The sequence below is a fragment of the Dunckerocampus dactyliophorus genome, chromosome 18 (genome assembly GCF_027744805.1).
Source record: "Dunckerocampus dactyliophorus isolate RoL2022-P2 chromosome 18, RoL_Ddac_1.1, whole genome shotgun sequence".
In the NCBI taxonomy this organism is placed as follows: Eukaryota; Metazoa; Chordata; class Actinopteri; order Syngnathiformes; family Syngnathidae; genus Dunckerocampus; species Dunckerocampus dactyliophorus.
The window spans coordinates 4650665-4676091 of NC_072836.1; the positions used below are offsets into that span (position 1 = coordinate 4650665).

Here is a 25427-nt window from a genome sequence, read left to right on the forward strand (position 1 = left end):
TTATCACCTACTGATTTAACCCCCCCCCATCCCCTTTGTTTCTCATGTATGATAGGCCCACTTTTTGAGGGTCGGGCAGGCAGCCACCCTGACCCGGGGCTGACATCAATGATTGATCCTGCCGCTCGTGTAAATGCCTGCGCGCCGCCCAGCGCACCACCGCACTGAAACACAGCCAAGCGGAAAATTAGAAATCTCTTCATCCCAGCTCCATTTGAAATACGATAGCCCACCCCACCCCCTTCGCGCCCCCGTGCCGCCGCCCTTCCCCAGCCAATACGTAATTAAGTGATGTGTTTGTGTGTATGTACATGAGTGCAGGTTCTGACCAACACTCCGAGAATGAAAATACTTCAGCAGGAGGTGTTAGCGACGCCTCAGGCATCACATGAATCAAAGTCGGGGCCTCCGCCCCCAACGGCTCCCCTGCTCAACATCTCTAACGTCTTCTCTCCTTGTGGTGTCCAGGTACGTCGGGACAGGGGGGGCCTCTTCTCGCCTCACTGCCTGTAGGGGGACGGCCGCTACAACCTCAACTGGACCTCAAACACCTCCTGCCCTTCCGGCTCAACGGGTCCTCCCACCTCAGCCTCTTCCCCAACTTCAACACAGTAAGTGCTGAATTGCTTTATGACGTCCGCCAGAGAAGTTGTGTGGGTTTATTCTCTTGCCATATTTACATGACAACACAAACACCTCTATCATTTCTTTGATGTCAAAGCTTTTTGTAGGTGAAAATATCAAGGACACATTGAGGTCAAAAATACCCGTCACAAAAGGATGTACATTTTTGACGGTTTTTATCTGATTGTCACCATACTTGGTGTACATACAGTATAGTAGAATAAGAGTTGCCCTACTGATAAGATTTTGGTGCAGATGGACTTTGAGCATCAGGGGTAATGCAAAGGGTAAAGTTTACTAGTGACAAGGTCAAAAGTGAAAATGCAACAGACCACATGGACTTACACCTCATATGAAAGCCCCCAAAGAGAGCTTTCCAGAGAAGTGTTTATTGTCTCCACATGTTCTCAGACAAGGACACAATTACGTAAAATGTGTTTTTTTGTCGAAAAATGTCCACTTTATGTAAAAGGTCTTGACGAATCTGTCTTTGTTTAGAGTGTAGAATGTTACAGAGGAGTGTTTATTGTCTCCACATGTTCTCAGACAAGGACACAATTACCTAAAATGTGTTTTTTTGTCGAAAAATGTCCACTTTATGTAAAAGGTCTTGACGAATCTGTCTTTGTTTAGAGTGTAGAATGTTATGAAGTTATTAAAGACTTGAACAATAGATTATGAAGGATCTTATCTGTCTGAAAATTCTGGATGAGGATGCAACTTGACCTCCTTTTAGCTATTTCAGGTTTCCTAGATGGTTGTTCACTCTGGGGTTTCACAGGTGACAAATGTTTTCCTGTGAGTGCTCCTGTTATGAATATTTCAGGTTTACAGTTAGCATACAGTCCAGGGTCGGTGCTGCACACGTTGAGCATCCATCTCCAGCTCAGCGTAAATGAAACATAAACCACTCGACAGCCACAGAAAGGAAAGGGCGAGCGAGGAGAGGACGCTCAGACTACACACAGTGTGTGTGGGCGTGGACGAGACGAAGACATACGCCGCATGAAATGCATTTGTGTACGGGGAAAGGTGTCCAACTCGATTGTTTTCACCGCCCACAAAGTCCAGCGCTTTGGCTCTCCCTGGCGCCACCTACGCCACGTTACGGAGGGTTGCTTGCGTCTAGCAACAAGAAAAGGCATCATGGAAAACACGACGGCCCGCTTACATGCTGCTGCTGTGTTTAATGTTGGAGGCTGGAGTGTTTTGTCTGAGGAGTCAGTGGGAGAGCAGTGTCTCATCCCAGAGTGTTTGAAACATGGCGGTATGTGGTGTCGTGCTTCGTCGCAAGCATTTTTTTAGCATTAGCGTTCCCAGTCCCACCTATGTGTCTTCTGGATTTGAGAGTCGTCAACAGTTTGAAACGCACATGACTGACACCTACATGAAACAGCAACGACCCTAACATACAGTGTGAGCGCTTCCATTGTCAGCTTTGACCTATTCCGCAGTTCCGATTTGAAAGCACCGCTAGCACAAGCAAAATATTGAGGGGATGGTTGGATCATCTTTGTGTGGTGGCCAAGCGGTAAGGTGTCTGTCTCGTACACCAAAAATTATGGGTTTGACACTTAAACCGTGTGAGGTGTCCCCGATGCTTTCTTGTTTCTCTAGTCTATGTCATTTATAAAGTAGATGTGTTCCAACGCCAGTGAGATTCTGAAGCAGTTTGTTGCATTTTTTTCTTGCGATGCTATGCACTGCATGGCGCAGTGGTAAGGCGTCGGTCTCGTAAATCGAAGATCATTGGTTTGACCCCCATCTGTCACTTGGACTGTATGAAGTCTCCCAGCTTACTCGAGTTCTGTGTCGTTAATAAAGTAGCTACCTTCCACCATCAAATGTTTATCTCCTGCTGTTTACTTTCTTTCTTTCAATACGTTGGCAACCTGTTTAGGCAACGGCCAAAATTACTTGTTTTGAATGAAAGTACAAAACAAAATATGTGGATACGCTTTTGATTACGTTATGGCTTTAGCACAAACCTTCACTCACATACTTTTTACTTTCAATATGTATGGCAACCCATTTAGGCAACTGCAAATATTAGGTTTTTTGGATGAAAGGAAAATAAATAATGTGGGGAGAAATATGAAGATACATGGTTTACATTGGCCTGTCACCCCAGCAGCATATCTTGTGAGATTTCAGCTCAGTCAGAATCAGTTAAGCTTTTCGAGGCGCAGTGGCCAAGTGGTAAGGCGTCGGTCTCGTAAACCGAAGATCATGGGTCCGACCCCCATCTGTGCCTTAGAACCTGTGAGGTCCGACAGATGCTTTTTCATCACTGGTTTTATGTCGTTAATAAAGTGGATGTGTTTCACCACCAATCTTTAATTTCCTGCTATTTACTCTCTTTTTTCAATACGTTGGCAACCCATTTAGGCAACGATCAAAATTGTTGCGTGTATGTAAATATGTTGTTTTTTTTTGTGATGCCCTTGATCCACATAGGGTGCAGTGGCCAAGTGGTAAGGCGTCGGTCTTGTAAACCGAAGATCATGGGTTCAAACCCCATCTGTACCTTAGAGCATGTGTGGACTCCCAGTTGTCTTTTCCAGCACCACGCTTCCAATGGATGGCAGCCCATTTAGGAAACTGCAAAAAATTTGGATGAAAGGAAAAAACTAAAATGAAACAAAAAGAAATGCCAAGATACATGCTTTACATCGGCCTCTCAGCCTATCCTTGTGAGATCTCAGCTCAGTGAGCATCTGAAGCATTTTGTTGCGTTTGTTACCTGTGATGTCATCAAGCGTTTTAAGGCGCAGTGGCCTAGTGGTAAGGCGTCGGTCTCGTAAACTGAAGATCATGGGTTCGACCCCCATCTGTGCCTTTGAACTTGCAGGGTTGCCTAGATGCTTTAAACCGAAAACATGGGTTCAACCCCCAACTGTGCCAAAGAACTTGTAGGGTTTTCCCTTTTTCATAACTCTAATTCTATGTCATTAATAAAGTAGATGTGTTCCAGCACCACACTTTCATCTCCAGCTGTTTTCTTTCGTTTCCGATATGTGGGCAACTCGTTTAGGCAACGACTAAGATGACTTGTTTTGAATGAAAAGGGGAAAAAAAGAAAATATTAAGAATTTTGTTGCGTTTGTTACTTGTGATGTCATCAAGTGTTTTGAGGCACAGTGGCCTAGCGGTAAGGCGTCAGTGTCGTAAACTAAAGATCATAGGTTCGACCCCCATCTGTCCCTCAGAACCTAAGAGGTCTTCTTGGTACCATGTGCTATGTCTAGGTCGTCCTGCATCGTAGGGTGCAGTGGTAAGTCGTTGGTCTTGTAAACCCAAGATCATGGGTTCAAACCCATCTGTACCTTAGAACATGTCTGGTCTCATGCAACAGTAAATGTGTTGCAGCTTCCTTTTTCTGCTGTTCTGTTCCTGCCTTGGCAGCAACCATGATGACTTGTTCTGAATGAAAGGAAGAAGCATGATTAAATATATATATTTGTCTACCCTTTCAATAATATGCGTTTGGAAACTGCAAAAAATTTGGATGAAAGGAAAAAATTAAAATGGAACAAAAAGAAATACGAAGGTAGATCAGCCTGTCTGCCTAGCCTCCTGAGATTCAAGATTCAAGATTCAAGAGAGTTTTATTGTCATGTGCATAGTACAACAGCAGTTATACCATGCAATGAAAATCTCACCTCAGTGCCTATCTGGAGCATTTTGTTGCGTTGTTGTGTTGTGATGTCAGAAAGTGTTACAAGGTGCAGTGGCCAAGTGGTAAGGTGTCGGTCTCGTAAACCGAAGAACATGGGTTTGACCCCCATCTGTACCTTCAAGCCCTCCTAGATCCTTTTTCATTACTAGTTCAATGTCTAAATCTAAATAATAAAGTGGATGTGTGCACCATACTTTCCTGCTTTTTACTTTCCTTTTTCAATACATAGATAAGTACAAGATACATGCTTTACATCAGCCTGTCAGCCTTGTGAGAGCTCAGCTCAGTGAGCATCTGAAGCATTTTGTTGCGTTTTTTACTTGTGATGTCATCAAGTGTTCAAAGGCGCAGTGGCCTAACGGTAAGGCGTTGGTCTCGTAAACCAAAGATCATGGGATCGACCCCCATCTGTGCCTAAGATCATTGTGTGCTGTTCTTTTCTTGTGACCTTTGTAAGGCGCAGTGGCCAAATAGTAAGGCGTCAGTCTCGTATCGGCCTGTCAGCCTAGCCTTGTGAGATTTCAGCTCAGTGCGCATCTGAAGCATTTGTTGCATTTTTTTTCTTGTGGTGTCAGCAAGTGTCGCGAGGTGCAGTGGCCAAGTGGTAAGGATTCGACCCCCATCTGTACCTTTGAACTTGTTGGGCTCTCAGTTCTCTGCTGTTAAAAAGGAAAATGTGTTCCAGTGCCAAGCTTCCCCTACTCTTTACTTTTGGTTTCAATACATTGGCAGCCCGTTTAGGCTGAGACCAAAATGACTTGCTTTGAATGAAAGGGAAAAAAATGCAGATATGCTTTTGAGTACGTAGTGGCGTGAATATAATAGATGCACTCCAGCACAAGCCTTCACTTGCGTACTGTTTACTTTCAATATGTATGCCAACCTGTTTAGGCAGCGACCAAAATGGCTTGTTTTAAATGAAAGGAAGATCAAAACAAAATATATGTGATTACGTCACGGTGTTAACTATACAACAGGCACCCCATTCTTTATATCTGCGCACACACACACACACACACACACACACACACACACACACACACACACACACACACACACACACACACACACACACAGTTTCTAGATATGCCACTTTTTTAAATCTCTGTCTGAGGAGCGTTTGGCTGCCCAAACTTGGCTGGAGCCCAATATCCCAACAACTAAAAAAGGGAAGTTTACACCCATTGCACCACCCCTCTGACAAGTCATAAAGGAAAGAGAAACAGGGTTCCTCTTCAGGGATCGAATGGACTTAGCACCTAATCGCTCCCTCCAGCGCTGGCACTGAGTTCAATTGTAAACTGTCCTTGAGACTCATTTCACAGCTGTTAGAATACAAGAATCAATCGCCGGAGACATAATCCACAACAAAACGAATGACATTTTTAATGCAACATATGTCAGTTCTGTGTGCCTTCCAAGCAGTTATAGTATTGGCCAGCGCAATACTATGTCATTTTTCCTTTGGGGTACTAAGCGGAGTTTTCTATTCACTCTTCTATGACGGCCATATTAGCAAGTTTTTCCAGAAGATAAAGTGTTAAATATGCAAATGACAATCATCCACTCCCAGTGGGATGTGAACCCTTCTAAGCAGGTGGCCACTGTGCAAATAGCGCCAAAACCAGTGTCACCTTGGTCCCTGGAGGAGATGATTAGTCTCCGTAACGGCACTGTGACGGTGCAGCTGCGGCATCAATCACATGGTCCATTCAACTGGGAGCTCCTACTTTTCTTTGCTCTGATAGGGGACATGTTGTGCTGGACTGGTGCTGAGGTGGGGGGAGATGAATGCACCTGTCCTCCTGGTGTCCCTCTCTTCTGCATCTCCCCTGAAAACTCATCACAGATCAGGCTGGACCGCAAGGCGGGAAGACAAAAGACACGTTCAGAGCAGCCGGCTCAGGATGTCTGCGGACACACGAGTGTATTCTCCGCTCCCTAAAACAAATGTGTGCACGGTGGACAGATGGCTGCTTGAGGTTTTGAAGGTCAGACTCCTGCTTGTAGAGGAAGATAGTCACGAACTTTCTGAGCTGACATAAAAACAAAACAAGCCTAAGGGAAGTAAATTGTTATTCCAAGCAATTGTTTTCCAACAGTTCTCTTCAGAATTACACATTGACTGCCTTGTTTGAAGAAAAGAAAAGAGGCGTAATGGCACTGCCAAAGGGCAGAAGAGTGCGAGGCTCAAAGCTAAACACTATTGAATTCAAATAAAAGTAAGAAAAGTTTAGCAGACAAATTCTTGTGAAGAAAAGACTTGCAGGATGGAGAGGATGTAGACGTATTGATGCATTAATTTTCCTGCGATCATCACACATGACCTCAGCGTCTCAGTCTGCATAGAAAGGACCTTCTTTGGAACTTACAGGTGCCTTCCAGGCACGGAGGCCAAGTGGTCTTGTAGACCGAAGCTCATGGGTTGGACACTCATCTGTTCCTTCCAGATTCTGGAAGTAGATGCGCTCAACCACTGAACGTCTTTCTGCTGTTGTTTACTTTCCCTTTCAGTATATCCGGCAACCCATTTAGGCAACAACACACAATTCTTGTTTTGGAGGAAAGCAACAAGCAAAACGAAATATGGGCATACACTTTCATTACGGGCCGTGATCTTCAGCTCTCGCTGGATCGATTCGCAGCCATGACATGGCTGACGTGGCTTCACTCTCCTAGTATTTACTTTCAGTATGTACGGCGAACTGTGTAAGCATGTGTACAAATTACGTTTTTTGGATGAAAGGAAAACAAACTGAAACCTCCTGTTTACTTTCATTACAAATATTCAGAAAAATGTATATAGGACTGTGCCATTTTCAGTGTGGTGAAACTACAGCCTTATTTCAAGGGATTTTGCTCTCCTCTTCTTTACTTTCAGTTTGAATACCGTATACCCGTTTAGGTGGCAAAACACATGGGCCTGAATAATATATGAAAGGATTCAAATCATCCTTTCATGTTGTGTGTTTTGGGAGCATTTCACCTCTTTCAAAAAGGACGTGCAAGCGAATCCTGGCAGTCGTCTTCTATAGATACCTTTTCCATTTGTCTTTTTTTAGATGGACCCTGTCCAGAAGGCGGTGATCAACCACACGTTTGGCGTCCCTCAGCCCCTAAAGAAGAAGCAGATTATCTCCTGCAACATTTGCCATTTGCGCTTTAACTCCACGGTAGGAATTTGTAGTATTTGTACACTCCTTGTATGCATGCATAAACTCCAAATGTGTGTTTTATCAATCCTAGGTGATATATATATAATTTTCTTGGTGGTTGTTTTGGCACGAGGGATGAGACAGCAGGGAGAGCCTCCGTTTATCAGCCTCCAGCAGAAACAATCAGCCCGCTCAGCGGGAAGCGCACACACGCACACACACGCACAGTGAGTCACATTTCTCAGGTCGTTTCATGAATATGCACAAAAAAACAAAGAGGCATCTCAGGTCTGCGTAGAGTTCACATCTTCGGAGGAGGAAGAAGGTGCAGGGGAGCAAATGCGACAAGTCCTAGCGTTAAGTGTGTATTCCCTTTTCTAATGTCCTGGATGGATCTTCAACGTCCAATCAGACATTATTGTAAAGGTTTTGTATGGTTGTGGCATACAGGAGAGTACTTCTTCCATTATTTGGTTATTACTGTGGAACCTTGGTTACCATCATTAGTTTGCTCCAGAAGGTCAGACTCTAACCGAAACAGACGCTAACTGAATCAATTTTTCCTATAAGAAATAATGTAAATCCAATTAATCCGTTCCAGGAAGTGGAAAATGTTAATACAAAACACATTTTTATTGTTTTACAATGCAGAAAATGCAGACATGCAGAAAACAATTCCAAATGCATATAAATACATACTGTATACATAAATGATGAATGAAAGGGATAAATGAAACATTTAAGGTTACTTTTACCTTCACCGAAGACATGATTCTTGATGTGAGTGAGTGTCAACTTTGTAGTGACACGATGTGGCAGCGAGACACCAAATGGACACCACCTTCCTGTTTTGCCATGAGTTATTTCTGGAATTCAGTAGTGTTTCTCACCTCAATAACCCAAAATGGAGCCCAAGAAAGTCTCATGTGCCAGCATTTTGATAAAGAAGGTGAAAAACACGATTGAATTTAATTTAATTTAAGAAATAACTCATGACTAAACAGAAAGATGGTGTTCGTGTTGTGTCTTGCTGCCACATGGTGTCTTTGGGAAGAGTCACATCAAGAATTACGTCTTCAGTGAAGGTAAAGTAGCCAAATGTTCATTTATCTCTTTCAGTCATCATTTATATGTATTTAGAATTGTTTTATGCATGTAAAAGTATTTTTTTTAAAAAGCAGCACCGGGCTACGTAGCTTACTTCCAGTTCCGGTTGCTGTTTTGTAACTTAGCAATCTAGCTTCTTTGTTCGAAGCTAAGGACAGTTTGTGATAAAAATACATTAAGAACACAGTTGGACTCACACAGTGTATTCATACTACGTCAAGACGCGTGCCATATTGTACTAACCGGGAAATGTACGTCAAATTTTGGCGTAAATTTTCCACTTTAACTGAATAACATGTTAACTGGGGCAGACACAAACCGAGGTTCCACTCGGTTCCAAATGTCGTACACGGTAATAGCTACTGGCTTTTTATGCATTCAACCTTCAACGACATTTCTCCTTTTCTATTTGCATTTTGGCGCACTACAGGATATTTGGATTCCATGGTGGGAAGAAGCGCTTTTATTGTGCCTCAAAAAGCAGAACAGTGGAAGACATTCTTCAAACAGAATGAAAAAAATTGGGGCGCGCCATATTGCTGACTGATGACTGAGTTGCTAGCCTCACGCCATTCATTCATCTCGCAGTGTGTGTTGCTGCTATGTAACCATGCTATCAAACTATTTGCGTGAAAGTATTATCCTCTCTTTTTGCAGCGGGATATGTAATCTTGCTATCAGGCGTGGTACACGTCGGTCTTTTAAACCGAAGCGCCACCGAAGTTCCCAGGTTTCAACCCTGTCTGTACCTTTAAAATGTTTCAACTTTGTTAGCAAGCTAGTTAATGTCAGTCGAAGTAGTCACGGATAATTATGCCAGTAGCCTTTACAAATGCTTGAAAATACACTGCACTTTTAATTACAATAGCAGTCAAACAAACAAATGTCGAAATACAATAAATGTACATCCAGTATTCATTGTAAATTTTGTTGGTAACAACAAAGAGGGACAGAAAAGAGGCCAACAGAGACAGGAGATGTCCTGCGGGGAAACCTAAGAGACGGCGTTTTTGCTGCTCGCTACGTGCTGCAGCAGGAGGGTTCCCACGGCGCCGCCATTTAACGACAATTTCAAACACGAGCGCGCTGTGGCTTTGTGTTGGGGCGCGGTGACACAACCTACACACACACACACGCACACACACTCACAGACACACATGCTTGATACGCCTCCAAGATGGCTGTTTGTTTTGCTTCCTGTTTCTCAATGGGTGTTTTTAGCAAGGCATAATTAGGCTGTTGTTATTTATAGCCACACACTCACAAGTGCCATCAAACGAAAAGTGATATCACGCACAAAATTTTGAAGAATTATCAGCGGTAAACCTCAGCTGGCTGCGGAGGCGGAGTCGGTGCAGGCTGGATTGGTCACATCACGCCAACGTTTGAAGCTTTTTCACAGCACATTAGTCACAGGATGTTTGCTGCTGGCAGCCACGTTATTTATAGGCCTCTTCACGATGCAAAGTCAACGTGATTACCTCCATAAATTCATGACGCTGCTCGTGATGCACCGTGATGTAACCTTGGGTCTCTGCTCGTAAACTTAACTTCACGTCAGGTTTTTTTTGGAGTCAAATAGGGCTTGAGAAGTTTTGCTTTATGATATCATCAAGTGATTTTGGTCATTAACCACCAAAAAAGCAGAATTTGGATGCATTTTTCACACAAGGTTTGGTCTCAATATATTAAAATTTTAATATTAAGTCCTCTGAAATTACATTGCATTAAATGCATTTTGCATTTTTCCAACTTTTTTTAATGTTACCAATCAAATAAATGATTGAATCAAATAAATGATGCACACAGTATATGTATGTATTTACTGTATATGTGCGTGTGTATATGTATATCTCATCTATTCAATTTGATGTTTTACATTCTGCAACCAGTTTACAGCTTAGTTAAGTACTGATAATAATAATCATAATAATAAAATAATAATAATAATAAAAAAAATAATAATAATAATAATAGCATGAATGTTAAGACAAATACAAACAAATTGTAGGATTTGATAATAATATAGAAAACAAAAAAAATCAGAAGAATAAATATAGAATTCAGTAAAAAAAAAATAAAAAGGCGCAATAGTAAATATTTGGATAAATTTTATATAAAAAAAAGTATTGTCTTTTATATGAGTGTGTGTGTGTGTGTGTGTGTGTGTATGTGTAATCAAATATACATACATTACAATTTAGCATAACACCTATTTAAATTTTATTGCGATAATGTTGCATCTTCTTTTGTTCTCTATACTTTAGCCTCCAGCCACTTTCCGCAGTACAACAGTATGAGTGACTATTTGACATGACAGTTATTATTATGACATTTAGTCTTTTCCCATAATGCATCTTGGGTTGCCACCATCCACATTTGATGTGATCTCGCTATTGATTTCTGCTGATTGTACTGCGGGGGACTTTGCTCTGAGATTGAGCAGTCAGTCAGTGTATTTCTGTGTGTGTGTGTGTGTGTGTGTGTGTGTGTGTGTGTGTGTTGGTGTGCGCCATTAGCATGTGCAGCATGTGCAAGCCTCGCATTTGCAGTGAGAGGGACGCCACTCACTGTGCGCGTTGATAGGGTAGTTGTGGAGTTGCGAGGCTCGCTCTTGCTGCGTATTTCTCATGCAATTATACCTCTGGCCTCCCGGCGTGTCGGCGCCGTTATCAGGCGGGAACAGACGGCCACTTGCGTATTGTGCATTCAGCCGTGCATTTTAACATGGACCGCACGTTGGGGCTCTACTTTTTCCACAAGATATTACATCGATTAAAATTCTCCTGTCTCGCTAACCTGTTTTCTTTTCTCCTCCTCCTCATCTTTCTGGCTTTGCTACAGAACCAGGCAGAAGCGCACTATAAAGGCCACAAGCACGCACGCAAGCTCAAAGCCATCGAGGCCCAGAAAAACCGCCAACGACGGACGGGGGAGGCGTCATCCGGCGGGAGGGACAGAGACAGAGAACGGGACAGAGAGCGGGAAAGGACCAAGATGGCTGAGACAGCACTGCCTGTCACCGTGGACTCAAGCTTAGAGGAGGGAACAAGTACGTACAGACATGTCGTCCAATGAGGCACCAGTACACTGGGATGTTAATTCTGTGTGTGGCTAAAGGTGTGTTTGCTGACAAGGTACAGTGGAACCGGCTTATGTTCACGTACCTCGGAGTGACTGACTGATGTCAACATTTGCGGTTGTCGACGTAACCAAAATAGAAACTAGGCATTGCTTGCCCTTTACTTGTGCCATTGCAGCAAAAAAACAACAAACATGAAGGAAACAGTAAAAAAACACCCAAATGTCCCATAAAATATCACTTTTCTGCAATACTTGTCCCGCTCCGTCACCTAAACTGGCGCTGACACTTCTTAGCGACAAGAAGAGCACGTGGAGCAGGACCTGATGAGTTGCTCGACATAGATGGGTTGTCGACCTAAGCAGGTGCAGGTTTTTAGAGGGAATAGAAGATGACATTTGGTAGACATCGCTGCGAGGCACAGTGGCCAAGTGGCAAGGTGTTGGTCTCGTAAACCAAAGATCATGGGTTCAACCCCCATCTGTGCCTCAGGTAGCTCTTCTTTAATAGGGTTCATCTCTTCATGTTTACTTTCTGGTTTTGTTTATCTACAGCAGCCCGTTTAGGCAGCTGACTAGTTGGGGCTGAATTAATAGCACCCTCTGCTGCTCTGATAAGTGCCCACACAGGTTTGTAAATGTGTTTGGAATCCTCACGTGTAACATTTTGCATGCAAAGAGGTTAAGCACATTGAACTCTGGAGAAAGACAGAGGCGTTCATTTTAAACCGTGTTTCTTTCCCATGTTGCACCTGCCCCTGCATCTGCACACCACGTAAGATGATGGAAGCATTGCACCTCTCTGCCTGGAATTTTTACACGGTGTTTGGATGCGAGGCAGGGACATCAGAGAGGAGATGTGAAGGTAAAAGAGAAGCTCTCCTTGAGGAAGGAGAAAATGGACGAAAGGCTGGAAGGCCGATAACACTGTTCTTATTATTATTCTTCTTATTCTTCTCAAGTTAATATTTCTCTCTCTGGGAGAAGGAAGTGGCAGCACAGACAAATGAAGGCTGAAATAAAAGATGAGATGAAATGAACGGCAGGCAGGGCAGCACTGGAGAATGAAAGCATGGAGGAGGAGTCAGTGGAGGGAGAAAGTAGATAAGCTAGTTTTTATGCCTTGAGTCATTTTGCTCTTATAATAAGAACAACCGTGGAGCAACAGCAGCAGCAGCCCATGCCAGCGCCATCTTGCACCGGCAGCGCCAACCTATAATGAACACCATGGAAGGACTTGTGTCTGCCAGAGCCAAATAGCACACCTGCTCCTCTCAACAGCACGCCCGCTTCTCAATAAACGCACGTCATCCGCAGCCGCAAGGTCAGCCTCCTCATCCCCCGTCACGTTACCCGCTAATGGTTGTGGAGACAGACGAGGCCGCCACGCTTTGCGCACCTCCTTCAGACCTCGCTGGTGGGAAATGCACAAGAAATATACGCCAGACACACAAGTGTCGACTCAATCTCAACATAAATCCCATCATTCTCGCTTTAACTACTTTTTCTCCTCGCCATTAAACCCAAAATGTTGGCAGGCTAAAATCTTCTCAAGTGATTTTTCTGTTAAGTTTGTCTGTCAGCAGTACTTTAAAGGAAATTAGCTGCTAACATCTAAAAATGTCCAAACTACACTGCACTATTTTCTTTTTTCATTTTTCCCCCCCATTTTTCAGATTTCTTATCAGATGGCCGATAATCTACTAGATTTCTGAAAGATAATTAAAAATGCTAGTTAGCAGCTGCAGTTACGTAAGCATAAAAAAACACAAAGCTTGATGCTGAAAGTTCTGCTGCCCCGGACTGCCAAGAACGGACAGGGAGGTCAGCAGGAACACGATCAGTATGGTACAGTTGCTAAGTTGGCAACACTGATCCCTCCTGCTACGTCTTCATCTTCTCTGGCAGACCAGGTGTGTGTGAGGTGTGTTGGAGTTGAAACGACAAGCTGCATTCACAATAATGTGTTTATGGGCATGTCTTTTTAAATGTCACAAACAAGACGGAGCCGCCTGTGAGTGCTTTTTGAAGGGAGGGGCCGCAGCACCAGCTGCTCGTTGAGATCACTAGATTTGTCGCTTGTAGATTTTTTGAAAAACCGAATCCACAGAGGTTTCAATACTCGCTTAATATAGCAACACTGATCCTTCCTGTTACATGTTCTTCTTCTCTGGCAGACCAGGTTTGTATGAGGTGTGTCAGAGGTGTGTCGGCTGAAACGACAAGCTCCATTCAAAATAATGTGTTAATGAGCCAGGGCGAACAAGTAGTGCCAAGTATATTTGTGGAAGTCCAAATGTATTAATTTATTTGTATCTCTTATGACTCATCGTGAATTAAGAGGGGGCATCAAGCGCGAAAGTGTGTTGGCAGGCGAGTGAGCGAGTAGCAGGAGGCGGTTCCCCCGGAGACGGCGCGTCCACACGGATGTTGACAAGCATCAATCACTCTGGCCTTTGATGGACTCCGCTGTTGAAGCGGGAACTCTGTCTGTCCCCGCCCTAATGATGATTTAGTGTAAAAGGCTGCCAGCCAGTTCCCTCCTCGACTCACCTCCTGTGTGTACGTAATGAGCTTGACATTTTTATTCATTTGCTGTTTGCTTTGTGGTTAAAATTCTCGGCAGATCAATCGACAGAACAGGTCACGTTGGATGTTGGGTGTTTTTTTGCTGTAAAAACTTGTCCAATTTAATTGAACTGCTCAAGCGTGGATTAATATTTGTTGTGCGAGAAAAAACGAAAGATCGACCGCACAAGCATTGATCCAAATATCCATAAACGACTGGCGAGGAGTTGTACTCCTCCTCCGAGGCCCCGCTGGCGCTGCCGATAGTCTGCTCTTTTGCTCTGACAGTTTGCCAATCTGGGTACATGAGGGCGCTGGCTGAATGAGTCCTGGCATGTGGAAAAGATAATTTCACAACGCCGATCCTTCCCACTGCTTTTTCACACTTGCAAATGAGCTTCTCTGTCCTGATGGATTTAAGATGAGAGTTCGTCCATCAAGTTACTTCCTCACACACACTACCATTCTGAACCAAAACATATCAGTCCATTACAACATGGCTTGTCATCATGTAGATATTAGAAGATTGCTTTGTCTTTATTGGTCACTGATCCAAAAATCATCTAAAAAAAAATTCAGTCGGGAACTTGAAATGTAGGAGTGTAGGATGGATTACGGAAGAACCTGCCGTAACGGACGCCAGCAGAGATGGCTCTGCAAGTAAACGTCACTCCCTAACGCCTTAAAGAGCTGCGCTGGACGAGAAACCCTCGTTTGTGTCCCGGGAGCGTCAGGGCCGGACCAGTCGGGTTACACTGGGATCAAGTTGCTTGTATCCAAATCCAGATCTTCGACATGGGAACTCATTCACCTTACAGATTATTTTTGTAAAAATCCTGGAATCCGGGTGCTCCAGCTTCCTCCCACATTCCAAAAACATGCCAGTGAGAACAAGCAGTATAGAAAATGGATGGATGGATGGTGTCTTAGGCAATCCTCCATGAAACAGGAAGTAGCCTTCTCACTGACAAACAGATGGACAAACAAACAGAAGGCGCGTCACTGTTATTTACAGTATTTTCTTGAACCTATGTTCAACGCTGCAATCACGCTGTAGAATGCTTCCAGTCTCTTTTTTGTTTCAGTGGGATTTGTCCAAGTTGGAGGCTCTTTTATGTTCTTATCTTACAGTTGAAACCTGGCAACTTTCTATGAAGTGCTTCTCTGCTGAATTAAGTTCCTTTGGATTTTTTTTTAAAGAGCTTTTCAGTCCCGCCAGCCTCCAAAGTCGTCCTTTGTAAAGCGCCTGCTTAATCCATCGATCGCTATCATTCCACCGCCCCCCCCTCAGGAGACTTCTTTGGCGCTTGGATCCTCCAGGGCGGCCACTCTCATTACAGCGAAGGGACGCTGTAATCTCCTCTATAGGTTCGTGTTCTGCGGCGGGAATGAGAGAGGAAGATGCTTATCTCCAATGATGAATTTGCTGTGGGACGTTAAAGGGGAAATCAATGGCGGTGGAGGTAGAGCGCCAAATGAAGTGGAGGTAGACGAGAGTGGTCAGGGGTGAAGTGGGCGAACCACCTGGGGGGGCAGCGGGGGTGAAGGGGAGAAGTGAAATGCTACTCCAGTGTCTTTGCTGTCGATTTGTTTGTATTGACTCAGAGTGGAGCCTTAGAATGAGTTGAGAGAGTAGAGACAATGCAATGCTACAATTATCATATTTTTCCTGTAATAAAACTTTCATGCAAAAAAAGATACATCACTCATGTTGGTGTTTCCTGTCAAAAAAAGACCAGGGAAATGGAGCGCACTAATTGGCTACAGGCGTTGTTGATTCAATCTCACTAGTCTGCTGTCTAGTGTCTACGAAGGGGAACATGACATCAACTACGAGAAGTATTCTGGTCAATACGACACTGGCGCGGAAACAGGAGTTCAGAACATTCAGGCAGAAAATATACCAAGTTAAAATATTGCGAAAGTCAAACAGCGTTCCTACTAGTATGCAGCATAATGCTAATGTTCCGCACTGTCTTAACTGCAGGTGTTCAGTCGGACCTGGACGCGACCACTTTGGACGTAAAGATGGAGGACAGTCCCAGGAGCTCGATCATGTTGACGCCGGTGTCAGACGTCTCTGCAGCCGAGCTGGTCACCCTTTCCCCTCCTCAGATCTCCGAGACGGCCTCCGATACGAGCGGCCCGGAGGCACCGGATGCCACAGAGGCCGTGGTCTCGAGCGCCGAATCGGGCAGCCAGGCGGATGCGTCCAGCACCAACAGGGAGGTGCAAGCGGATGAGGACGGCAAGAAAAGCAAAGCTCACCTCCACTGTCCCGTCTGCAAAGTGACGGTCAACTCCACCTCCCAGATGGAAGCGCATAACAGCGGTGAGGACAAGGATGGACAAAATCATTGGGCTTTTTAGAATTATTCCTAAGTCCACCTTCTGGTTGTGTCCGTCAGGCACCAAGCACAAACTGATGCTGGAGGGTCAAAGCGTCCTGCCGCGGCGTCGTGGCAAAATGGCAGCCGCTCGGGCCAGCTGCAAGAGCAAGAGGCTGGGCAGCAAAGGCAGCGTGGGCGTGTCCAGCAAGAACTTCCAGTGTGAAATCTGCGAGATCTTCGTAAACTCTGAGACACAACTGAGCCAGGTGAGCATGTCTCCCTATGTCTCCCCCCACCAAGCCTTCCATCACAGCCCAGCTCAGCGCGGCTTGGAAGGCTAATTCCTAATCAGACTACTCTGTCACCTGAATTGCAAATCGTATCATTTGAGCCACGTTGAGCCACCACCAAGTGGTCCAGGTTTGTTTGGTTAGCCACCATAAAATTTGGCAAAAAGAGCTGATCAAGCTTGCATTTTTACCACAGGATGGCGATAGCTGCGTCAAATATACTTGTATAACTAGTGTGACATGCTAGCAATAGGAAAGTCCATAACCAGACAAAAAATGTATAACGTAAAACATCAAATTAATTAATAAGCAACATACAGTAGACTGAAACAAATCATGTACATTTTTTCTCCCCATTCCATAGTCTGATTCTGTCGACCAATCAGTGGGCTGCAACCTGTTTAGCTCTGCCCCGCACAAGGGAACCGTAACACACTATCACAACAATAGTGCCCCGACAAAAGTGTGCTGAAAAGTGGAACGATACGGGTTGGATATTATATCTGTACTGAACTGTACTGCTTGGTGGAAACAAGGTCATTTAGTGCTCCATTACGCCCCCGAGTGGTTGAAATCTTGCAATTGCAGTTTTTATAGTTAAGATGATTTGAAGGCAGCGTTTGCAGCCAGAGAAACATCTTATATCGACATGTGTCACACGGTTGTTGTTCACTGTACTGTATCAATACACCAGCATCAAATATCATGTACAATGAAACATATTCTCCATAAGTATGTGAATACTCTCATTTATCCAGTTTATTGTATTCTTAGGACATTGAGTCCATCGCAGCTGGCTCTTTCAGATTGTCTTAGACGTCGTTTCGCTTCTCATCCAAGCAGGCGTCATCAGTTCATGCTCAAAGACTAGATAGGACAAAGGCGAGATAGGACAGCTCTGCATGCAGCAAAGGCATTTTTCTGCTACTATGTCGATTTTTATTGCACAATCTCTGCATGGTGATACTATCAATATGGTGATGCTATTGTATTATTGTCATTTTAGCAAGAATCACAATCCTGAAGGTTTTTTTTGTAGCGTTACAATAATCTCTCCGGCTTTTTGTGGAGAGGAAATGAAAAAGAGAAAGTGAAAGCAGTTGGTTTTGCGGGGTGGTGAAGAGAATGTGGCGTATAATTAGCTGACCTCTGCAGACTGCCTGACATGATCACGATGCCGATGATGATGTGGCCTGGGGGCTGAATGTCAGAAATGGCTGCCAATAGTTTATAAAGCAATTACAAGTCGTAGCGAGTACGCCACACGCGGCGGCCCTTTCTAGATAAGAGCGCGTGTGCGTTATTGCACACCGTCCGTGTCCTCTGATTTTAATTTAAGGCCACGGAACCAAGTTGGGAATGTCATTTCTCCTCATTAACATCCCGGGAAAATAAGCCTGCTTGTGGAATGTGGAAAATATTTGGGATGTGCTGCATTCCAATGGATTCTTATATAAGCACACACACACACACACACATACACACACACACACACACACACACACACACTCACACACGCATCTCCATGCCTGTTGGCAGTGCAGTTGGAGCGAGAGAAAGTTTTGTCAGGTAGAAAGCGATGCGATGTGATTTGTGTACGTTCCCGCGCCTGCATCCATTGTTCACACAGCACATGAAGTTATGTGGAGCAGATGCTGATTCAGCTTTTTTGCTCTCCCTTCTCCACAGCACATGAATAGCAGACGGCACAAGGACAGGCTGGCTGGAAAGCCTCCGAAGCCCAAATTTACCCCCCACAGCAAGAGCCAGCCCAGCTCCAGCTTAGCGGTAAGTTGGGGGGAGAAAAAATGCAAAAAGGTCTTGTCACACAGAAACACCCTTGCTGGTAGAGACAGGTTGACCTCTTTCACACAGTGATATTGCTAACTGGCCAAATCAAAGCTACCTTTTATTCTCCTGTGTCTTTCACACAGAACCCAACCTTAGTCTGTTCCCCTTTCACGCAGCCTCTGTTACACCTCTATTACTATCGCCAAATTCAATTCAACCCCTCCGTTCTATGTCGGTGCTTTTCACACAGAATGGCAGCCCGGGAAAAAGGCCGAAAATTAGAAAGTTTGATCAGCAGTATGAAAGGGGCCGCTGTCTCTGTCGCCTCTTTCACACTGACATACCGCAAACTGTTATTCACCTGTGTCTTTCACACAGAACCAAGAATCGTTGTCTGGTCTGTCGACAGTGCAGGAGAAGCGAATGTCGGGTTTGACTCTGCTATTCCCTTTTCAAACAGCTGCCTTTCTGCTTATGTTACTCCTCTGTCACTACCTCAAATTTGTGACTTGACTTCAACTCCTCCATTCCATGTCGGTGCTTTTCACACAGAATGACGGAAAAAGGCGAAACGTTCCAGAGTTTGATTGGCAGTCTGAAAGGGGCTGCTGTCTCAGTTGCCTCTTTCATACAGAGATATCGCAAAATTAGCAACTGTTATTTGCCTGTGTCTCACACAGAACCTGGCACTGTAAGACATTGTCGTGTCGGTGTCTTCATCTGCTGCTTCCAACACAACAAGGCGGGAGAAGCAAGTGTCGGGTGTTAAACACCCTACCCCTGTTCCAGCTTCCCGCTATTTCCTTTCACACAGCCACCTTACCATTTCTGTTACACCTGTGGTAATACTTCCAAAATCTGTACATCGTCTTTGACCCCTCCGTTCTGTGTGGTCATGCTGTATACACAGAATGTTGACGAGGGAAAAGGGCGGAAAATCTCCCAGCTTTAATAGGCTGTGTGAAAGGGTCTGCTGTCTCAGTGAGTGGAGCTATGAGACCCTTTTACACTAACCATTTTTCTGCCTATTTGTATTTGGCAGGGGTCGACGCACAAATTTCAGAGGTGTAACAGAGGCGGTACAGCAGCTGTGTGAAAGGGTGTTTCACGTGTGAACTTAGGCGCCAGACACTCCTTTCACCCTACTGTCGCTTCCCAACAACTATTTTCTACATTGTTTACATCATCACACATTTCATCTGTGTGAAAGTGCACACATACACAGGAAAGTCCCATTTTACTGGGTTCTGTGTGAAAGGCCCCGACGAATAAATCTACCGTTATGTCTCCGATGCGCCCACGTTGCAGCATCTCTGTGTGAAAGAGGCTTTTGTGTGCCTGTTGTCACGGTGATTCCACCCCCTCCCCACCCCACCAAAAAAAGACCCCACCTACCCTCCCCACCCCCCTGCTGTTGAGCTGATGATTGACACACAAACACCTCCCCACCTGTGCTCCTCGTCCCCCCCACAGAGCATGAGATGGAGTGGCTGTGCAGGCGTGGCCGTGTCGGCCATGAAGAAAGCCTTCAGCCACTACAGCCTCACCTCCCTCTCCTCGCAGGTCAGTGGCCCGAGGGGCGGGACTGGAGGGGCTTTTCAACCACGGCTCGGCTTCAGAAACTTCAGACTATGAGCTGAGGATGTCATTAAACAGAAACGTTCTCTTTCTGTTACTCACTGGTGACGTTAGTGATGCACGGCAACGTCTTGTCTGTTGGTTAGCAGGAAATTCTACCGCCCGTCCATTTGCGGCATCTGATATTATACAGTATAATCCTCCATGCAACAGGAAGTAGCCTCGCTAACTGATGGACAGTTATTCAGTTAACACTGTTATTCATTTTATTCACCCAACACATTTCTCCACTGTGTTTAAAAATGTACAGTACATACTGTATTTAAACCTTTAACTCTATTCTCCCTGTTGGGGAAGTTTGCTTTTTGTTGTTTTCCATTTTATTACGTCTTGTGGTCCGCTACAAGTCTAGTCAGTTTAAAAATGGGGCGGGATTGTGAATGAATGATTTTAGCATGGGCACGAGCAGCAAAAGAAAGATGCTAAAGGACTAGCTAAGACTCTTTTTGTTGTGTTTTGTGCTCCTAATTATATATTGTCATTAACATGTTATCATTCGGTTGTCATCTTGCCACCTTTCATGCTAGTTCCAACACCATGCAAACAAAGATGGCCGCCGTTGCCGCGCTTATTGCAGTTGTTCTCTGTCAGAATATGAACGCAGTGCAATAAGTCACTCACCATGCATCTTTAACACGACTAGCAACAATGACCTCATAAAGTAGGACAGGGGTGTCCAAAGTGCGGTCTGCACTTGATGTTTTTTTATTGGCCCCCCGGCACATTCTAAAAATAGAATTTAACAAGAAAACTACAAAAAAACCCCACAATAATAACAACAGCAAAAATGGAAAAATCAGCAGTAATTTAATAAAGAATAAAGTAAAAATATATATATTAGGAGAAAAAATTGTAAACTATTCAGAAAAAGTCATAGTTTTAGTCATTTTAGTCGCATAAAGTTGAAATATTAAAGACACTTTTTAAAAGTCGTAATATTAGTAATAACAAACAAAACAATGAATAAAGTTATAATGTTATGAGAATAAAGTAATAATATTATGGGAATAATGTCGTGGTTACGAGAAGAAAATTTACAAGAAGAAAGTCTAAATACTTAAAAATAGTGTAACAGTCAACATTTTAAATGAATGAAATTAAAATTGTACAAAAATTAATTCAAATTAATTAATTCAAATTCTAATTAAAAAAACAACAGCAGAAATGGAAAAAACAGCTGTAATTTTATGGGACTTTTTTTCAGATAGTCAAAATATGAAGAGAAAAAAGTCATATTCTAACGAGAAAAAAAGTCTAAATTTTACGAGAATAATCTCATAATATTATAAGCAAAAATAATGTCATTTTAGTAGCATGGAGTTGAAATATTAAACAAAAAATATGTTATATGTTTATGAAGTTATAATATTACGAAAAAGTGGAAAAAGGTGGAAAAAGCTTGGACACTCGTGAAGTAGTAAATGCATGTCAACTAAGCTAGCTAGGCTAACAATCATGAGGTACCCCTGCACAATGTAATCCAATACAAGCGCTGTATGAACAATTCTGATAGTAAAATTAGAATTGTAGTATTGGACGGCATTATTAGGTGTGCATGTGTAGCTAATGCCGTGTGTTAGCATTAGCTTGTTGTTGTTAGCGATGCATGTTGCAATACATGTAGCTAACGCACCGGCACTCATCCTCTCACGTGAGCGAGTGAGTTGGGGAACCATGTTTGCTGGAGTGAAACATGTCCTTCTCCGTGTTCTGTGTCTTCTCCAGACCAAACTGGCCTTGCAGAAGCAGCTGACCAAGAGCTTGACAACGGGCTTCCTGCCCGGCCCCCTCACGCCGCCGACCCTGTGCACGGTGGCCGCTAACCCGCTGGCTCTGCGCCACCCGGTGGGCGCTGCTGCCGCCACCGCCTTCATACAGACACCCTTCTTGGGGCCCGCACTGTTCCGGCCCGCGCCGGGGCCTCTGCGGGCCGCGCACACGCCCATCATCTTCTCCCCCTACTAAACCCACATGACCCCGCCCCCTTCACTCTCCCCTTCTTACCAAGTCCACCCCCCATCCTGTCTGTGTGACCCATGTGACAAAGGCCTCACTCAAACTATGCAGTCTGCCTGACTTAAGACGGACAGCGCCCCATCCCGCCTTCTTCCTGCTGCGGTGATCGCCAGCGAGGGAGTGGGACGCGCCTCCACAGGCCGCATTAATAGCCATTCATTGGGGGCCGGGGGCGGGTGGGAGGGTACATGCCGGGATTACGGCTGTACGTTTAGCCAAGCTGGACATTTGTGTGGTTGACTTAAGACAAGCTCCCTTTACTTGATGCCCTTTTCAAGCATTTCTACATTTTATCAGTGAGACATCGTGTTGTGTCCATCCTGCCCCCGTCAACCTTTCACACATGAACACTGACACACAATCACACACTACCGCAGGGGTTCCCGACCATCTGTTTGATAAAAACTCACGTCATTAGAGATTTGGATTTCATACCTCCCGTCAACCCTCCCGGGAAACCCCCGTACTTCACTCGTCTTTCCCGTCTTAAATACTTTCCCGTACATTTCCCGCATTTTGACTTCCATCAAAAAACAACACTGCAGGTGACGATGGTGATGGTATCCATGCTTGAGGTTTGAACTAGAGCAATACGCGAGGACATTTCCAGGAAATGTCTTTTATTTCCCCATGCACATGTTGACAGGTAGGACCTTAGTGTGTCGTCATGACTATGGGCGAGCTTTGCAAGGGGAATTATACCGAAATTCTGCAATAATTGATACACGGGAAGAAAATCTGCTACAATGCATCACGGTATCTGTGACAACAAAGAAGGAGAGAATGTATAGAGACACAGATATCATAGTCCAAACATTCGGTCCTCTTACATTGGAGTCTATACGGTAATTTGATATAATAATACGCCTTTCTCTGGAAATATTTCCATAATTGAATAGTCTGATTAAACAGTCATGTGTCCAATTGCATAGTTTACATTAAAGAAACTCAACACAAAGGAGCATTACTTAACTTAACAGTGGCGTCCATTTACAGTGCAATGACCCATGACCCTGGCATGTGCGTGTCATTTTTATGGACACTGTGGGAGGCAAAAAGTGAGTGAAATACATGAAAAGCAAAACAAATATGGTTAGAAGTACAAATCTGTCATTTTTTTTAATGTCACAAGCAAGACGGAGCCACCTTTGAGTGCATTTAGATGGAGCCTTGCAGTGAGAACAGCGATACGTACTTTCGTGTTAGACTCCAAAAGTGTCCAATAAAACCAGAGAAAGTCGCAAGTCGTTTTTTTTTTTTTCTTTAAATGAAACTAGAAGGGTGTGAATACTCGCTAAACGTAGCGACAATATAGCAGCACTGATCCCTCCTGCTCCATCTTCTTATTCCCTGGCAGAGCAGGTGCATATGAGGTGTGTTAAGAAGCCATCTACTGTACGGAGTTGGAACAACACGCTACAGTCACAGTCAGTCCCATTATGATGAGCTTTGGCTTTGTGGCTGATTTCGGGTTGTTCTGTTTTATTTTCTATTCCCCAAGGTAGTGGTTATCATTAATAACTGGCTGGGTTGCATTATTTCTTTTATTTTTTTGTTTCATAAATGACTATATAACATTGTGCGTGCATGTGTTGGTGCATGCTGAAGTGTGCCGGGCCCGTCAGTCGTCACCCGTGGCTGTGGTTGATTGCTATCAATCATCATGCGTGTGTTTTGCAGTTTTTCATGTGGAATTTGCTCCTGTTTGTCTAAACGGTTGGGGACCCCTGCAGTAACACACTGATTAAGGGGCAGGGGGATTTTTGTGTCAAGGCGGTGGGAGGAGTTCCGTCGTCGCTTGATTGGCAGCTGGATGTGTGTGGGAGAGAACAAAGCACAGCGCCATAGCAACCACATTTGAAAAAAAGCACCTTAACACTGCTTACATGAAGCCATACAGTAGTTGCTTTTATTTTATTTGTATTATCAACGCTATGAAAATATTCCATGACATTTAAAGCAATACACACACACGTGACGCCTCACCTTGCATCCATCATATCCACTTAGTGTAGGCTCCGCCCCTTCTCCTCACCATCAAAGCAGACTGTTAGTAAGAACCCCCCCCCCAAAAAAAAGCCAAATCACTTCAATGGAGCACATCCTATGCATTTTCATTGTGCAATATGTATAGTTTTGTGTGAGTGCGTGTGTGAGTGTGTGTGTGTCGTAGACAACCCAGTACTCGTGCTACTTTCAGCCCACCTGTCCGTCAAAGCAGCCGGCCTCACTGTTTTTCTGGAGCGTTCCCAAGTTTAAATGTAAACCCAATAGAGGAACTATTAGAACTTTTATCAGATTTATTGTATCATAGTCAGTAGATTATAGCAACCTCTCTCTTCGTGTCCTTTATTTACATGTCTTTTTTTTCTAAGAGAAAATATTTAACTAATATTGAACGTGTAACTTAAGGCCGTTTTAGGGATGAAAAAAACGGCATAAAAGGATGAAATCCCATTAGGCAGGCCTTCTCAGGGGTGACCAGGTTGAGCCAACGCTAACGCCGCCATCCACATTTCAGGGTAGCTTGTCCCTCGTTCAAGACAGCTGTACCGTGGCCGGCACAGCAGCGGATGGATTTTGGAAAATAAAAGCTTTTAGAACTTCTTAAATGCTTGTCTTGATTTTGTGTGTGTGTGTGTGTGTGTGTTATTGTGGCGTGCATTCAGGTTGTTTATTGAGCACAAAACAGGAGTGACACCAATTCAAGTGGAGCATCCTTCCAGCCTGGAGGAATGCCGCGGAGGACACAGTGTGAGTATCTAGAGCTATGGCCGGGGTGTCCAAACTTTTTCCAGCGAGGGCTACATAGTGAAAAATTAAAGGATGCAACTTTGCCACTTTGATATTTTGTAAAGCAACACGTGTAGTTAAATATAGTTCAGGAAAAAATTGCAACTCGGCTTTATGATATGGCTGAAAAAGCGTATTACTGTCAACTTCCCTCTTTGCTCTTTTCTTCCCGTGTTTCTTTTTCTTCCCATTTCTATATAAATATATTTAAACACAACAAAAACAGATATTTGTGAAAATAAATAGACGAGAACTCTAAAATATCAAACTTGATCTGATACCTATTCTACCCTGGTATCGATATTTGGATTGGAAGCTGTTTTGATAGCATCCAAAATTCATCAGACTTACTGAG

The 25427-nt window shown here is 44.0% G+C and overlaps 1 protein-coding gene and 2 non-coding genes across 8 annotated transcripts in view; all 3 read left to right on the forward strand.

Annotated features, from left to right (window-relative positions):
- znf385c (zinc finger protein 385C) overlaps nt 1–24891 on the forward strand; it is a 116082-nt gene extending 91191 nt beyond the window's left edge. For 4 of the 6 annotated variants that reach the window (XM_054758368.1, XM_054758366.1, XM_054758367.1 and 1 more), the window contains 8 exons: nt 469–611; nt 7366–7476; nt 11410–11617; nt 16202–16546; nt 16623–16810; nt 18524–18622; nt 20099–20188; nt 21989–24891. In XM_054758368.1, coding sequence (XP_054614343.1) covers nt 469–611; nt 7366–7476; nt 11410–11617; nt 16202–16546; nt 16623–16810; nt 18524–18622; nt 20099–20188; nt 21989–22228 — 1424 coding nt within the window. In that variant the 3' untranslated portion in view covers nt 22229–24891. The remainder of the gene's footprint in view (nt 1–468; nt 612–7365; nt 7477–11409; nt 11618–16201; nt 16547–16622; nt 16811–18523; nt 18623–20098; nt 20189–21988) is intronic. The other 2 variants (XM_054758369.1, XM_054758370.1) reach the window with 2 other exon arrangements.
- On the forward strand, nt 3082–3153 carry trnat-ugu (transfer RNA threonine (anticodon UGU)). The gene has a single exon. It is a non-coding gene; the product is annotated as a tRNA-Thr (tRNA).
- trnat-cgu (transfer RNA threonine (anticodon CGU)) lies at nt 3392–3463 on the forward strand. The gene has a single exon. It is a non-coding gene; the product is annotated as a tRNA-Thr (tRNA).
- Nucleotides 24892–25427: the final 536 nt, after the last annotated feature.